This window comes from Colletes latitarsis, chromosome 2 (assembly GCF_051014445.1).
Source record: "Colletes latitarsis isolate SP2378_abdomen chromosome 2, iyColLati1, whole genome shotgun sequence".
In the NCBI taxonomy this organism is placed as follows: Eukaryota; Metazoa; Arthropoda; class Insecta; order Hymenoptera; family Colletidae; genus Colletes; species Colletes latitarsis.
This window is the reverse complement of record NC_135135.1, coordinates 24,350,423-24,366,606: the sequence shown is the minus strand read 5'-3', so window position 1 is coordinate 24,366,606 and position 16,184 is coordinate 24,350,423. Positions and strand designations below refer to the sequence as shown.

Sequence of the window (16,184 nt, the reverse complement as noted above, 5' to 3'; positions counted from 1 at the left end):
CATATACGAATAAGTTAAGTAATATTGTTATGCACACATATGAGAAATACAATACATACAATAATATTTTCAGAATTACAAAGGTATTGCTTACAGTGTAGACAAGTGTAGATAAATTTAATCTTTAATAGTTTTAAATTTAGTCTTTAATATTGGTATCCTTGATTAGAGTCGTGTTAGCGACTTGAAAGTTGTGTAAGTCCTTTTCATTTGGTCTAATCGTTGAACAGTTCTGTGTACTCAATTAAAAAATGTGTATATTGTAATAGAAAACTTTAAATGATACAAAAAAATATTGTTTTATCGATTTATACAAATTTTTTTTACAGACAATTCATTGACTAGTGGTCTGTGCACATTGTACCTTTGGCCAACATGGCGGCTTCGTTGGGTCGGTTTTGTAAATCTGGTCTTTTAAAGACAAATTATGGAACGTTATTTAATCAGGTACGTAATTTAAAATAGCTATGAGTTTTTAAGTCCATTCATTAGTCTATTCCAAGATTATCGTTCTTTGTTGAGGTGTTGACTTTATATTATTGACGTTCTGAACGGAGTCTGAAGGGTTCCTAAGGAACTGCAGAAGTTGTCGGCTGCTATGACATTTTTTTCCGATGATACCTTAGTTTTACGTTGTCTGTAATTATTTCGGTTCCAATTAGCTCTCTTTTATAGCAGGATAATAAATTAGTTAGGTTTCAAAGACTTTTTATCTCATGTTATGTAATAGTGATCAGCATAGAAAATTGTGATGCTGCCATGCATGAATACTGTGTGGGCAGTTCCACAAAATCAAATCTGTAACCTAAAGTATTTCTAATTTTTCATTATTCAAACAATTGTACATTTTACTTAAATGACCGATAATAATGCTTTTCTATAATTTTACCTATTTTAATATTGGAAGATAAACTTGTCTAATATTTACTTTAACGATATAAATTTAATTAATATTAATAATCAAATCTAGGATAGGAATACTTTTTTATATTCATCTAATAATGTAATTTCAATTTTAGCCGGTACATAATTTTTCCACAGCAAATCAATGGTCTAGGGGTAGGAAAATGGTACGTGTATATTTTTAGTTGTTTGAAGGTGTCCTTACCAATCCTGATCCCAATGTGCAATAAATAAAATGTTATTCTCGTTCAATATATACAATAATAGTAAGTTTCAGTTGTATATTAATACAAAGTAAGTAAAAGATAAATAACTATTAAAACATTGGTATTATTAAATATATTACAGTTGTTGACTTGCTTGGGAGTAACAGCAGGAAGTATTAGTGCACTGATCTATGCCTTGGATAGTTCTGTAAAAGCTTCTGCTAGTGCTCATGCACCAACTTATAATTGGTCCTTCTATGGTTTATTGAACTCATTGGATCATGCAAGGTAATTAAAAATAACAAAGCATAATGTAATAGATATAAGCATAATAAGTGTACATAAATGTCTTTTCATTATTTAGTATGCGACGTGGTTGGGAAGTGTATAAAAATGTATGCTCAGCTTGTCACAGTTTGCAATACGTAGCTTACCGCAATCTTGTTGGTGTTACGCACACAGAAAACGAAGCCAAAGAACTTGCTGCAGAAGCTCAGGTATTATTTTCTATTTTTTAAACAGAATAATATGATTTAATGTCACTGAAGTGGTCTAAATAATAATAAATCTAATAAGAAACACTTTTATCAATTCAGATAAAAGATGGACCTGATGATAAAGGGGAATACTTTATGCGTCCAGGTAAATTATCCGACATTATTCCATCTCCATATCCAAATGAAGAAGCTGCCAGGGCAGCTAATAATGGTGCCTATCCACCAGATCTATCTTTCATTATCAATGCAAGGCATAATGGAGAGGTAATATTATTCCTTAAAATTTGTTCTAAATTTTATTTAAAATAAAATAAAATGTATTTTTTATATATTTCAGAATTATGTATTCTCGTTATTAACTGGCTATTGTGATCCACCTGCTGGTATTCCATTAAGAGAAGGTCAGTATTTCAACCCGTACTTCCCAGGAGGTGCTCTTGGTATGGCACAGGTAAATAAGATTAATTATATAAAACATTTACATAGAACCGTTACTTTAAAAGTTATGCATAAAAAAATTATATAAATGTGTTAGGTTATCTTCGATGAAGTCTTAGAATTTGAGGATGGTACACCTGCAACTGCTTCTCAAGTAGCAAAAGATATTACCACATTCCTAATGTGGACATCAAATTGTGAACACGACGAAAGAAAGAGATTATTCTTGAAGGTAAACCAATTCAATAACTAAAATATTTTTCTTAAAAGATTATTAATTTAAACATTATATCATCGTTTTATTTCCAGGGTTCTCTCGTATTCATAGCATTATCGGCTTTAACAGCCTACTTGAAGAGACACAAGTGGACAACAGTAAAGAATACTAAATTATTGTTCACACCAAAACACAAAAAGTAAGGACTTCTGAATACAGTGGTTAGCTAAAAAGAACTGATTCGACAATGTTTAGCATCATTTATTGGAGTGTAGTTTTATATCTTGTTTGGAAGTTGCGGCATTAAAACGTAATTGCCAGCAGACTGACATACATTCACATTATCGTCAATCCTACGTTAAATCAAATTACACATTGTACATATAACTACAACCAATGATACCGTCGTCTGGTTTAAATAAATTGTTAAACACATTTAATTATATATTAATTTATTCAAGAAATATTCCTGAAATACTGGTATTAAAAGGAGTAAAAAGTAACAATGTGGAAATTGTTTCTAAAGAAATCCTTTTATTCTTTTCAAGCTTGACTTCATCGACATAGAGTAATAATTACTTAATATTTTTAGTAGTATGAATTGGATTACACTATTACATAACCTATAGTGTAATACTGAAATGCGAAGCTGATGAAGAGGTATGTATAATGTTTCAGGTAGTTGAGAATTTCATATTACATGATAAATGTGGAATTCTGTTAAAAATCTCATACTTTGGTTTGGATTTACTTTAAAAATAAGGACAGACATTGCTATAACTTGGATAACAAAACTCCAAAAAATTATATTATGTTTGAAATAATTTATGATTATATTTCTTTTTTTTTTTTTTTTTTAATGTAACATAATTATGGAAAACTTTTTTCCGTTCTCAACGTAACTTTATGGGAACGGTATAATTTTAGCAATTCATAGCAGAATTGCGCTAGCGTTACAGATCTGATTTCCTAATGATTGGAAAGCTATTTATGATACTTTGGATTGTTATTAAGAATTAAGTATGATTTTACTAATACATCAATTATGAAGCTCAGATCAAAAAGTGAGTAATATGCGTGCATTTCATCTGTATTATAATGTCCAAATAAACCTAAAGTATATTTCTAATATATAAATAGTGGAATGGAAAACTGAAGATTTTTAATATACTGCTTCATATATTGATGTACTCACTGATCCAACACTATACCATTTACCACATATGCTACTAAAAATCAAATTACTACTTGGTATGCATCAATCGTAACATAATTTGTTTTTTATATAGAATAAGAGGCCGTTCTTGGATGATGTCTCAACCAAACACGCTCTATACATGCTCATTTTTATGCTGCTTGCATAAAAAGGCACATTATTATCTCAAAATATTGATCTCAACAACCTGTTGTTAGCTAAAATTGTAATAACAACTAACAGAGGAAAAGTAAAGTAAAGCTTGGTAAAAATGAGCACACAGAAATATAAATTATTAAAATTTAGAATGGTCTATAATAGTAATTACTGAGACACCTCCACAGATTATGAAATGGCACTTATGCACAAACTGAAATGTATACTAATCCATATTCAGGCATTTTTTTTTTTTTTTTTCGTTTTAAAAAACTTTGAAGGCATAAGTTGTTCTTACTGATTATTACTTTTATTACACAGTCTGTGTTTCCAGTTTTTAAGGTTCAAAATATGACTCTTGTTTTAGATTGTATTTATAACCTAAAAAGTTGAAACAGCATTTTCATAAATTAAACGCGAGTGCATATTTATACAATAAAATATTGAAATTATAATAATAGTTTCACATATACATGAAATGTGCTTTAAAATTAGGAAATAATAAGTAAAAATGTAAATTTCCTGAATTTTGTAAGTAAATATTTCTGTAAATTGAAAACACCGATTCAACTTTTATAGTCATCATCACCTTCTTTTTTTTACACAGGTGTTACTTCTTAGCGCACATCTTTATTGGGCACCCATTTAATAGTATTTGGTACCTTCATTGAATCTCGCCCTTTGCTACCACAGAAAGGAAGAGGTGTTGAGTTTACATGTGGTTAGGCTAAAAAGTGCTACCTTCTGGAGGCTGAAGCAGTTTCATATTTTCCTTCAGCGTCATCAAACGGCGGAGCTCTTGAAGAACCGTCTTAATTGTGTATTCTCGTTGCCACTTTGCAAGCACCGGCACACTGCGATTATCAACCTATAAAATTTACACATTCAATAAATGTTACAAGTATGTGATTCTATTATTAATCAAGCTTAAATGAAATTAAATACTTACTGCACCAGTACTGCTGTTGATACAATTCATATTAATCTTGCTTAAAAATCTTACATTAGGAGCATCATCTGGATATCTTTGACCACAATCAATTTTCAAACTATACATCCTATTTTCATACGGTGTCTAAAAAATATTATATAAAGCTTCAATAAAAATATAGATTTTATTAAGACTGTTTTAATTTGTACAAAGAATAATAAAATTATATGGGTATTTGTAAATGATCAAAGTAATCCATTAAATTTAAACTTAAATGGAATTAGAAATTTAAGAAAAATTACTCTAGGTGGTCCAATTATCATTCCAGTCCAATGCGAAAGAGTCATGTCATCGTCATTTTCCAAGCCCCAACTGATTGTACCATCACCTACACCTTTCTGACCTTGTTCTAATTCCTCTAGTAAACGAAAATTTCGAGGCACAACTAAAAATGCAAAATAACATTTATCTCCCACAGGACTGCAAATAAAATACTTTTAATCAAAAAGTCTGGAACAAGTATAGGTTATGAGTCTGTGACTTTTAGGCATGGTGCGACCTGCTACTCGTTAATACTTTCATAAGCTTCTCTTAATTTCATTATGCTGCAAGAACAAAATAATAACGTTTTCTACAAAAACTTGACTCTAATCGCTGACTACGTTTAGACACGTTTACAATATTTAAGAACTTATTATAAAAGAAATACGACAGATCGTATATTTTTTCGAGATTATGTGAATTCAGTTATCGTCGTGAAATTCAATATATGGCTCATTTAATGTTTTCCATGGAAGTATTTGATTTCTGAGGAACGATAGGTCCGTCCGTCGTTTGCATTTTTAGCTCGTAAAGTAGACATAAAATACTTGCCTACACCGGTAGTGGGTACCGCCATGATATCTTATTTTTGTGAAGCGCTGTATATTTTTCTAAAGAATAGCAATTATCACCAAACAATGTACTGCGAACTGATCCACTTTAAAATGCGCGTATTAACTATAATAGGAATCTCTCATCACCCAAATCTAAGGCAAGGAAAATAATATTCAATATTCAAGCGAAATTCACTTTACGAAAATTCAGTTAACCTCCGTGAGGTTGTCTGTTTCCACAGACTACTCACTTTCTAGACGGGTTTATTGCATCACAAGTTTCACATCTCCGTTGCCGGCGTTGTTTTTACAAAGTTCTAGACAAGTTTTATATCTCTGTACGTTAAAATATATTCGTGTTTTTCTTTCATTCGAGACTATACATAAAGTTATAAATTGTAACATTTAATTTGTTTTAAGCGAATTCAATTTATACCCAACGATACAGTTCGTATCTTTACAAATCTAAAAGAGAAACATGATTCTCGATAGAATGTGTCATTAACGAATTTTGCTGTAAAGATCGTAGACGCGAAATTTTTAATGCGTCATTTGTTATCAATTCTCGTAAGTTAGCATATTCGTCGATGGGATTTAATTTACGACTAATTTTGTACGTGACATTCAGTACAGGTAACGAATTCAATACAAGGACCGGGTGCCATATTTTTTTGATACGGATATGAACAACGCGAAAGCTAGAGGGAAGCAAGGTTGGTACAAATGGCGTTGGCTAGTAGTGGGGAGGAAGTCGGTAGTATCGTGCCGGCTGCGCAAGAGCAGCCTGCAAGGTAGATTTTCCAATAATGAACAACCCGTGGTAACTGTCAGTCTGCTCGTGGTGCATTTCGTTGACTCTTGCTGCGCACAGTGTGTTCCGGCGTGTGTTAAAATGTGCTGTATGATTAATTAAATATCCCACCGAACGCGGATTACTCGAAGATCGTCGAGGGTCCTGCTGTGAGACAGGTATGTGGAATAAAAAAAAATATATAGATTTTTCACGTTATAAGGAATTGCCCCCAGCAACTCGTGTGCTGTTTGACATTCGAGCAGATACACCTACCGGAGTGTCCACCATAATAAACAAACGAACGCCATTGACCTTTAGGAACGCATTGTCGTCAATTTCGAAACATCCGAAAGGATTATTGTTTCGATAGACGATAGTTCCGATTCTAGTTTGTTTCCTTTTTATGCAAAACTTTTTAATTTAATCAACGTACCGTGTCATGTAAACTGTAAACAGAAAATATCGATAAGCTGACATTTTATACAAGCAATCCAAACAAGTTTGCATTTAATTACGTGTTTTGCGATAATTTCTGTTTCCAATGTCTCGCATTCATTCGCTAAACGAAAAATATTTCTTCCGATCGAAATTGACAGCATCATTTTTCATACACGATGATAGCTTATTATCATATACAGTGTGCATACGGCCTTTTTAAATCAACGCACGATCCAGAAACATTCGATTTCAAAGCATCGTAGATAAATATTAAATTTCCATTTATCGATACGCTGGGCAAACAGCACGCTCGTTTGCCGTCCGTATACACGTAAAAGAAGAAAAAAAAACGCACAGGTCGGCTATCCGAAAAGAATCTCCGCTGAAATCTCGCATTCCCGACAGCGTCTTCGAAATATTTAAACGCGTCGTTCTCGTAACAACTCTATCGCGTTTCGTAAACGTGCAACTGGGCTGTTACGAAGGCGGCCAGTAAATATTAGCCGAGAGTCGAAAGAGAGAGCAAACAGATAAATCACTATCGATGTAACCACGGTCAAGTTTCGATAGTTTCGTGTTTCCGGTAAACTCATAATTAACTTCACGCCAGTCGGCCGGGCCGTTGTCAATGAATTGGCTCGGCAACGAACCGTGAAAAGGAGATCAGAGGCAATCGACGAAAGTAAAAGAGCAACAAACGTGTCCTTCGGCACGAAAGCTACGACGAGTGACCGCTACACCTCGGGCTCAGGTGTAATACCGTTATAATCGCGATTAGCTTTGGAAATATTCGATTCCGTGCGGAATCGTCGGACAGGAGGCGTCCAGGGGGACCGTGTTCGACCGAAGCTGGTGCACGGTCGCCATGAACTTAACTTTAATTGAATATCTGTCGTGTCGTTGCGTGGCGTCGTCGGCACGCGCGTGTGGAATTGCATTCGCTAGCTTTCACCGAGAGCAGCACGCGCCCACTTTGCAACGTGGATTGACCGTTATCGTTCGCGTTCGATAACATTGTGCCGCGGACGACCAATGTTTCTGTTGCTGATTGTACGGGGTGTCTTCAAATACGCGAGTCACATGACCCACAGGTAATTCTTAACCAGTTAATAAGTTATCTATCACGAAGTAAAATCTTTTCGTACGAAACGAGAAATTCCGTTTGAAAACATCGAGGGAGCGCGCGCGCGCCAAACGAAACATGGCAGTGATTCCTAACCTCGATTTTTTTTGGAAGTCCCTTTTAACACTCGACTGAAATTCAGTTTTGGTGTAATATAACCTTGAAAATAAGGTACATTTCTAGCAAACGGACCGTTCATCGATCGAGGTGAGTTACACATCATTCGATTCGTCTAATTCAGTACATTATCAATATGCATTTCATTATTTGCGGAAATTCGTTATTTCTGTTTAAACTTGACGTAAAGTTGCAGTAAAAACGTAAGATTAAGTATATTTTAACAGGTTCACAGGTACAAACAAATGACTGTCGTTACTCAGTGTTTATGGCGTGAATTAGAAATGCCAGGTAGTCAAATGCTAGTTTGTTAAACATGTATGCATAAAACTCATTTTTTAATGCACATACTATACAGGAGTAGATCAGGTATACAGTATCTGCAGCAACACTACAAAATATAGCCCACCTCCCTCCGGCTCCTAACCTAACCTAGATCTAACTCAGCTACAGATGTCTTAAAATTAACATACAGAGAGTTCGGCTACCCCTGGGAAAAATTTTAATGGGAGATTTTAGAGGCCAAAATAAGACGAAAATCAAGAATATCAATTTCTTGACTGAGGCTTCGTTAAAAAGTTATTAACAATTAAATTCAAAAACTTCAAATCGTTCTGGAAAAATTATTTTCGGTTGCGGGAATCAATTACAATCATTTTTGGTGAATAGGCATACCCCCGAAATCCTGCGCATTTTCGAGAAAAAAATTCAGTACGGGTGGAACTTTACACGTTAATAACTTTTCAACGAAGCCTCAACGAACAAATTGGTATTCTTGATTTTCGTCTTATTTTGGCCTCTAGAATATAGGGGAACACCCTGTATATTCTAACAGACAATTATGAGCAATGGCATATTATTATATAACTAAAATTAAATAAAAATATTGTTTTGCAATGGTCTTATTTACGAACCTATCAAAATATACTTAACCTTACTTTTTTATTGCAACTTTCCGGCAAGTTTAAACAAAAATAACGAATTTCTGCAAATAATGATATGCATATTAATAATGTATCGAATGACGTATAACTCACCTCGATCGGTGAATGGTCTCTTTCCTAGGAATATACCAAAAATTTTCGTTGGGTGTAGGTTGATCACCCTGTACATTCGCCGGCGTGTACGCCTCAAACTTTTGCCATTGACTCGTGAAATGGTTCACGCTATCCGCGAACGGATCTGCGTGTTGAAAGTTGAATGCAGATTTGTTGTCTATTGTAGCAGGAAAATTGACCTAATTTCTCTCTATCACGATTCCTTTAAATAGCAGATCTGTTGTCGAATGCTTTTGGAACTCGTGCCGGAAGTATCGACATGGCGGCAATTAACTTTCTACGTCGTTCGCTCTTTTGTGCATCGGAAGCGATATGGAGATTTCAATTTTATTCGTACCAGGGAAATATTCATCAGGATGACCTCGATACAAGTAACACCACAATAATTAAATACAATGGGATCTCTATTATCCCGATGATCGATTATACATTATAAATTTTTATTTACTTCTCATTCTTATTTTTTAGGGCGTCAGGATTGTTAACGAAACCACTCGAAACGAGTAAAACGATCTTCTCTCTCGAAGTAATCGCTGTTTTTTCACTGTTTGCGATTAGGGTCGTTGGAAGCCCACGGTTTCCGGGAACAGGTGATTCCACGGCTGCTCTCGGCACCGTCAGAAATTTACGAGTGCTTTTCTCTGTCCTGTTTTATCGCGATACAGTAGGAAACGTGCTCTTTCGCTTGTGTACACTACGCGTGGCCACGTGCGTTAAAGTATCCTCGGATGCAACGGTATAAATGCTCGTTCGAGAGGTTGTTTTATCTTTTTGGGGGATTCGACGAACAGTCGGGCGTATTGTACCGCGTGGAACACAGGCATCGATACGCTTCACGAAACGGAGGACCGAGCGTAGGATTTCGTACGAAAAAACGAAGCAAAAAAAAGCATTAATGTAGGAAACGTAGCCGCCCAAAAATCACGGTCACTTAGCGTTCGCCGCCCACTGGTGACATTTGAAAGATACGAGACCACGCGCGTCAAAGTGGCTTTATAAATACAACGAGAGGCGTATTTGTGTCAGTTTCGAATGAGTTGCGTCAAAACGGTTATTAAGAGAAGTTTGGCAGGCGGTGGAAGTCGTAGCAACATCCTCACTGATTTTAGCTCCAGATGTAATCATCCTGGTTACACGATCAATTTTCATAAATCTTAAAAACTCCTGTCACGTTGCGTTCCGTGCATGGAACTTCGGTCGAGCGATCTTGCACGGAAAGCGGGGCAACGGAACTGAAAGTTTGCGATTCAGTATTGGGGAAAAGCGATGTCGCGTACATTTTTAACCGCCCGCCCGGAATAAGCAAAATACCCTGACTCGACGCGGTACGCTTTACGAGGTCAGTGATTACATTAATTAGGCGCGACGATGAATTGCCACGGGAACACGCTATGGAGATTTAGGGTCTTTCAGATCGCGTCCAGGCACTTAAGAGCTCTTAACGTCTTGGCAGTTTCAAAAGTTTAAAATATAATTTTTCAAAAAGAATTTCAGAAAATAGCTCCACTGTCTCTTATTACATTTTCTCGAAATAACCCTCCTCGTTTTCGAGTCGCGTTTTAAATGCAAAACACTGCACCTTGCGAGCACCGTCATTTAACGTCGAAACGAACCCATTAAGGGATCTTCTGGTGTCCTCCATTGTTCCACGGCCCGGCCATTGTGCTCGACTTTCGAAAATTAGGAAAATTCGTACTTCATTAGGCCTTTGCTAAATATTAGCTGCGCCCTTTGTTCCGCGCCCAAGAATTGACTCAAGTCTTTTTTTCTCTCCACTGTCTATTATAACTTGTTACGAATTAACAATTTTCCTCGTTTCATATATACTTTCGCAACTAGCTTGTTTCTCTAAAGAGGGTGCTCGAGAACTTTCGAGCGACAGTGTACATATTTCTCGACTCGAATCGCGGAACCCTGTTCCTCGTTTAATTATAGCAGTTAATTTTTTCCCCCCCGTTTACCAGCTGTAAAACGTTTCGAATCGAGGATCAACAGCACTCCTCGGCCCGGCGAGTTTGCTCGCGCAAAAGGCAACAAGCCCCAAAGGTTTGCACAACTCCTACGCCGTCCACTTGCAGTCACGCGGTAGAGTTTGTCGCGAATTTCTTGCCGTCCAGAACTTTTCGAGGCCCCGTAATTCAACCGGCCCGTCGTTGTAAATGCAATTTTTGTCCCTTCGTCGGCGATATTTACGGTCGCGGAGCGAATCCTCTGCGACCGGGAACTTCGTGTAAATCTGACCCCGCGCGCAGGACCTCCGGCGGCCGTTAACCGTAGAAACGCTTCCGTTGGATTCGTGCCAGTCGAAAGTCGCGATTTAGAGGGCGGATACGCAACCTGGAGTTTTCCTTTCTGTCGCGGAGGGTCCTTTGTGCCCGCGGAGACTTCATCGACTCGGTTACTACGGGCGGTCCCGCGTCCCGGAAACAAGCAATTCGACGTGTTTGCGCGTTTGCCGCGCTCCTCGTCGTTGACATTATCGGATAATAAGGATACGTACTTTTTCATTTAGATAATACGCCGTAGACGTACCCGTGTCAAATTTACAGGACCCTCTTCGACAAGGAAGTTATCATTTTTACTTGCCAAATGGTATCAGAGCTTATACCATACGTGTGAATTCAACGAAGCAGTCTTTTATCTACAATGATATTCCCACTTGTATTCGTACACTATAATGGTGATTATATTTCCCATTTATTTTTTTTTAAGTCGTTCATTACCACTGTGTAATTTTCTTTTATCTTTTAAATATTAATATAACAACAACTAATGTCCAATTACAGAATCCATCAAGAGGTAATTAATGATATAAACAGTAGTATAAATCAAGAACACGTTGTTTTTTTTCCCTGGAGCGGTCACCCATCCTAGTCTGCAGCACGCCGCCCAATGCAGCTGCACTTCGCTGATCGTACGAGGCCCAGTGTTTCTAACGTGGCCTCATTTTTGACAAGTTTTATTCTTACTTTATTCAAATATAAACCCTTAGATATCTCGATACATGGCAAAATGGACTCGTATACCAGTTTCATAAAACGCAATACGTTATAGTGTACGAACAGGAATGGAAGTAACTGTATACATATAATTAAGAATCACTGTTCCCACGAAATAGAAAGCGCAACTGCACGAATTCTCGATGTGTTTTTTGGTCTTTCGTTTCGGAGGGTTCGTGCACGGAACCTTATCGTTGAATCGTTATTTATTCGTAGACTCGGAATCACTTTATTCCCTGCCCCGGCACGAATTAAATCGATACTCTTTTTCTCCGGCGAAACATTCGCTAACCATTTCATTGCTAGACGCTCCCCCGTGCGTTATTGACGCAGCCCTGCCAGCGTTTCAATTATTCGCGCCGCCAATGGCGATACTGGAACGCAGGAATCGATTTATTGACCGTTCCGCGCGACGTTTAATGTAAAATAATATCCATCCGCGTAATTCCCCGCGACCGGAACAGTTTCGATGAATTCTGCATTATTAACACCGCGACCGGCGTAATTTGCGACACCAACGCGACAGATGTATATACAAGCGGCGTCGATAAGTTGAACGGTTGCTTGTTCAGCTTGGAAAATGCTAATTAAGATAAATACAATTTTTTCGAGCGACGTTATCTTACTTTCTTGCGTTTATTTACTTCAATCACGTGAGATTTGTACTCGAATCTTGTCGTTGCTCGTAAGAAACTAAACGCTGTTTATTCTAGGGGTGAAAACTACGCCCTCAAAAGATGTCGATAAAAAAGTATCTAGCTATCTAAATTTTTGAAAAGTTGAGATTTTTATTCTTCGATTTTAATGATGTTCCGAGTCTCGTCAGCCGTCGATGTCGTTAGCGACTGTACAAATAGCGGGTTAATATGCATAAATATCATTAAAAATATTTGATATCGCCGCGAAAATTAATTACGTTTCGTAGTCGATGCGAGTATCAGCGAGGTTGTCCTTGGCGTCGTATTTTCTTCTTTCTCGAGCGTATTTATGACGTTCGGTAATTACACGATTTAATGATAGGCTTGAGTTGCAGGCGTCGCACATGATAGGAGGGCTGTTATTCCATGTACGCGAATGAGTCATATTCGCGTGTCCTGATCGATTCTTGCCTATTACAAGGTACTATACGTACTTTCGAATCTTAAAAAAATCAGGGACTGATTTATGAAGCGGACATCCCCTGCATGATTTCCAGACATTTCACTGGGACTGTAGAAAATATTATTTCGCTCATATAGCCGACGAAAAAGCTTTTTCTTGTGGGTTGCAATGGCGGTTTGCTGTCTTTTACCGATGGATCCTGTTGTTATCCTTAGTCCAGTGTCGTGAATTATTTCAAGCTTCGCAAGAGTTACCGATTTGGCTTAGTTATAGACCATAGACGCATAGCTTGGAGAGAATTATCGATTCATACGGCTGCGAAAGGACGGTTTCATCTCCCCAATTATCGCCTGCTAGTGGCTTCATTATGTTCCAACAGAGTTACGGGTCTTTCTTTTAATTTTTTGTCGAAACGTGAACCCTGAATTTTAATATATCACCCAAAGAAGGTTTCCTCGGAACAATTATATTCGTCAAATTTGCTCAGAAGCCAAATATATAATCTGGGTTTCAAAGTAATCGTTAACTTTTCGCCAGGGTGGAAGTAACCGATTTATTTATCGATCGACATCGTTTTGTAACGTCAGTCTTATCTTATTTTGCAGGAACCAAGCGACTCGTGATTGTAGGTTGTTCCAGGATTAAGCCATTTTGTCCGGAATGGCGGGAAAATCGAGAACAATGCGTCTGCACCGATTGCCGATGAAAAACCTCCGGGAGAAATCGATCGTCGGCCATTCTCCTCGTTTTCTCCCTAGCCCCTGTCTCCAGGGGTTGCTGGGAACCCTTCTGTGATGCGTCCTTCGAGACCATCCTTCCTTCACCCTCGAAATAGTTAACGAGATTCGTTCGTCGTTGGCGGAAAGGCTTTCTGAAAAAACGTACAAGCCGCCCTTCTAAACTCGCGTTTACTCTCGCTTTCGCAGATCGATAGTTCTACGCGAGGCACGCGAACAGCTTGTTTTCGCTTCCCCCCTTTTTCGGCGTTTGTCTTGTAACTTTCGTGAAAATTGCCTTTCGTCCCGAATTCCTTCGAACGTTTTATTGAGGTAACAGGAAACAGCCGTCGATCTCGCTCGATAATTCGTTCCCCATGTTTCGCGCCAGAGCAAACTGTGTTTTCCGTGAAAATCCGATGAAAATTGCTTCTAGCAGCGCGGTTCTCTTCGTCGACGCGCCGATGGAACAAAAATTAATTCGTTATTGAATACCACCGAATCCACTCGTTTCTTCAAAGTGGTGAATAAAGCGAAGCATCGCGTGGGATTTTTAATTTCCTGCGATTCGAGATAGCTTAGAAACGCGTGACCCCCCCAAGGTATAGGATTAAGGGGCTCGATTACCTAAAATAACGAGTGTTATGTTCGATTAAGTAATGGACGAAATAACTGGGGTCGTAAAGGTAGTAATTTAGTAAACGGTTCTAAAATATATTTAACGCGTTCGCTACCAGGTCTCCGTTACAGCTTAGACGTTTTATTAGCAATTTAGCAATTTTATTATATATTATTCTTGTATACGTATAGAGTCGTTACGTATATGTGACGCTGTCAGCGAACGCGTTAAGGAACAATAATTTTAGAGGGTTTCCGTGAGAAGGTAAAGTTTGAGAAACATTGGTTTAACCATAAGCGTCAGGCAAATAGGTTGGCTGTTCTCATTAAGTATACGAGGTTGAAAGCTCGTCGTTCTGGCGTGTATATATGCGCGTTAAAGTTAGGGGACCCCCCATTGGGGTAGTTGTACTATTGATTTTTTTCGCCCTGTCCCGTTGAATTATCGAGAGGCTCTCTTATGTGGGCGATCCTGCTGGCACATTGTGCTGTCCGATGACGAAGGCGCGGAGAACACTGAGCGAGGAGAAGTGATAAAGGACCGCGATAACATCTGCGAGCGATAACGACGGACCCCTGCACGGTGGCTGCTGGAACGGAACAAAACCAGAAGATCTGGAGCGGACGAAATAATCGCCAGCCTTCGTTTACACTCGGTGTCACGGGATACCTACACGCGATACTTCCAATTTAGGCTCCTCTTGTCCACCGATCGTCAAACGTGGAACACTTCACTCTATAATTATAAGTTTTATTCGATTATTAATGGATAGACAATTGTTACGTCAGTTGGTTGGGAGACGTAAAGAAATTAGTTACTTCCACTTCGTATACTATAATGATGATTCACTATATATATGGGAAAAACTTATTTCTTATGAATTGAAATATTTTTGATACTGGTACGAGTTCATTTGTTCGTACATTGAGGTATTTGAGGGTTTATATTTGAATAAAGTAAGAATAGAACTAGTCAATGGCGACGCCATCTTGGAAACATCGGTTCGCGTACGATCAGCGAAGTGCAGCTGCATGGGTGACCGTTCGTGAGGAAAAAAGCACTAGTTTGTAAATACAAATAACACACAGTGTGTGTAATAATCAAAGGTAAAAATAAATGGGGGAAGAATTCATAAAGAAAGCAAGTTTCTTTCCAGATTTATAGTGAATCACCCATTACAATGTACGAGTACGAGTAACTAAAATTGCATATGGCGACGCAAAGACCGAGTAGAACGAAATAGGGATCTGTAGAGTGCCCATTTCCGAACAAAGGGTTAAAGAAATCCCCCGGTGGCTAATAATAATGGTAGTGAAAAGTAGAAAGAAATTGTTTAAACGTTTTAAAGAATAAATTAGCGCGTATTAGGTGTAATCGTGGCGCGAGAGCCGGTGTCTGGGACGGGTAAAGGTGGAAAGGAACGGCTGTCGAGGCGAGGACACGACGCAGGCATCATCCACCCCCGTCGCTTTCCAGTCTCTTGCACCACTGTATGGTATTACATCCAGCCGGGGCGCAGTTTAACCGTAATAACCGGCGGAGGTGTGTTGCACAGCGTTAGATTAATCGAGCGAGTCGCCTACGTACGGCGTATGGCACGTAGAACATTTCTCACCTGCCCGGGGTTTTATTTTTTTTCTTTCTTCCATCGTCGCGCGCATGGGCACGTGTGGCGACGAAGAACCAACCCGGAGCCAGTCGGCCGGCAAGAAGTGAACGTCGTCTCTCTCGCCGAGGCTCGTTAGGCTCGCGTTCGAGTCTCGGCCGATTTGTCGGTCGTCTCGTTGCGATTGGGAAACCTT

At 38.3% G+C, this 16,184-nt stretch overlaps 3 protein-coding genes across 6 annotated transcripts in view; 2 read left to right on the top strand and 1 right to left on the bottom strand.

Annotated features, from left to right (window-relative positions):
- Nucleotides 1-157: 157 nt before the first annotated feature.
- On the top strand, nucleotides 158-2,696 carry Cyt-c1 (Cytochrome c1). The gene is made up of 9 exons (XM_076782176.1): nucleotides 158-195; nucleotides 330-447; nucleotides 1,020-1,070; nucleotides 1,252-1,397; nucleotides 1,474-1,606; nucleotides 1,706-1,870; nucleotides 1,944-2,057; nucleotides 2,142-2,276; nucleotides 2,354-2,696. Exons 2-9 carry the CDS (start codon nucleotides 376-378, stop codon nucleotides 2,462-2,464), a joined length of 927 nt encoding a protein of 308 aa, XP_076638291.1. The 5' UTR covers nucleotides 158-195; nucleotides 330-375; the 3' UTR covers nucleotides 2,465-2,696.
- Nucleotides 2,697-2,777: 81 nt separating this feature from the next.
- Uev1a (Ubiquitin-conjugating enzyme variant 1A) lies at nucleotides 2,778-5,656 on the bottom strand. 2 transcript variants are annotated; one of them, XM_076782192.1, is made up of 5 exons: nucleotides 5,635-5,653; nucleotides 5,417-5,571; nucleotides 4,846-4,988; nucleotides 4,562-4,687; nucleotides 2,778-4,480 (listed from the first exon to the last, which is right to left on the bottom strand). In XM_076782192.1, the coding sequence occupies exons 2-5, from the start codon at nucleotides 5,439-5,441 to the stop codon at nucleotides 4,340-4,342; spliced, it is 435 nt and encodes a 144-aa protein (XP_076638307.1). In that variant the 5' UTR covers nucleotides 5,442-5,571; nucleotides 5,635-5,653; the 3' UTR covers nucleotides 2,778-4,339. The 2 variants fall into 2 exon arrangements, with proteins under 2 accessions (XP_076638307.1, XP_076638302.1); XM_076782187.1 differs by having other exon boundaries at nucleotides 5,417-5,656.
- Nucleotides 5,657-6,170: 514 nt separating this feature from the next.
- The window catches only part of Src64b (Tyrosine-protein kinase Src64B), a 48,896-nt gene continuing 38,882 nt past the window's right edge, over nucleotides 6,171-16,184 (top strand). For all 3 annotated transcript variants that reach the window (XM_076783402.1, XM_076783400.1, XM_076783401.1), the window contains exon 1: nucleotides 6,171-6,387. The gene's annotated coding sequence lies outside the window, so the exon portion shown is untranslated. The remainder of the gene's footprint in view (nucleotides 6,388-16,184) is intronic.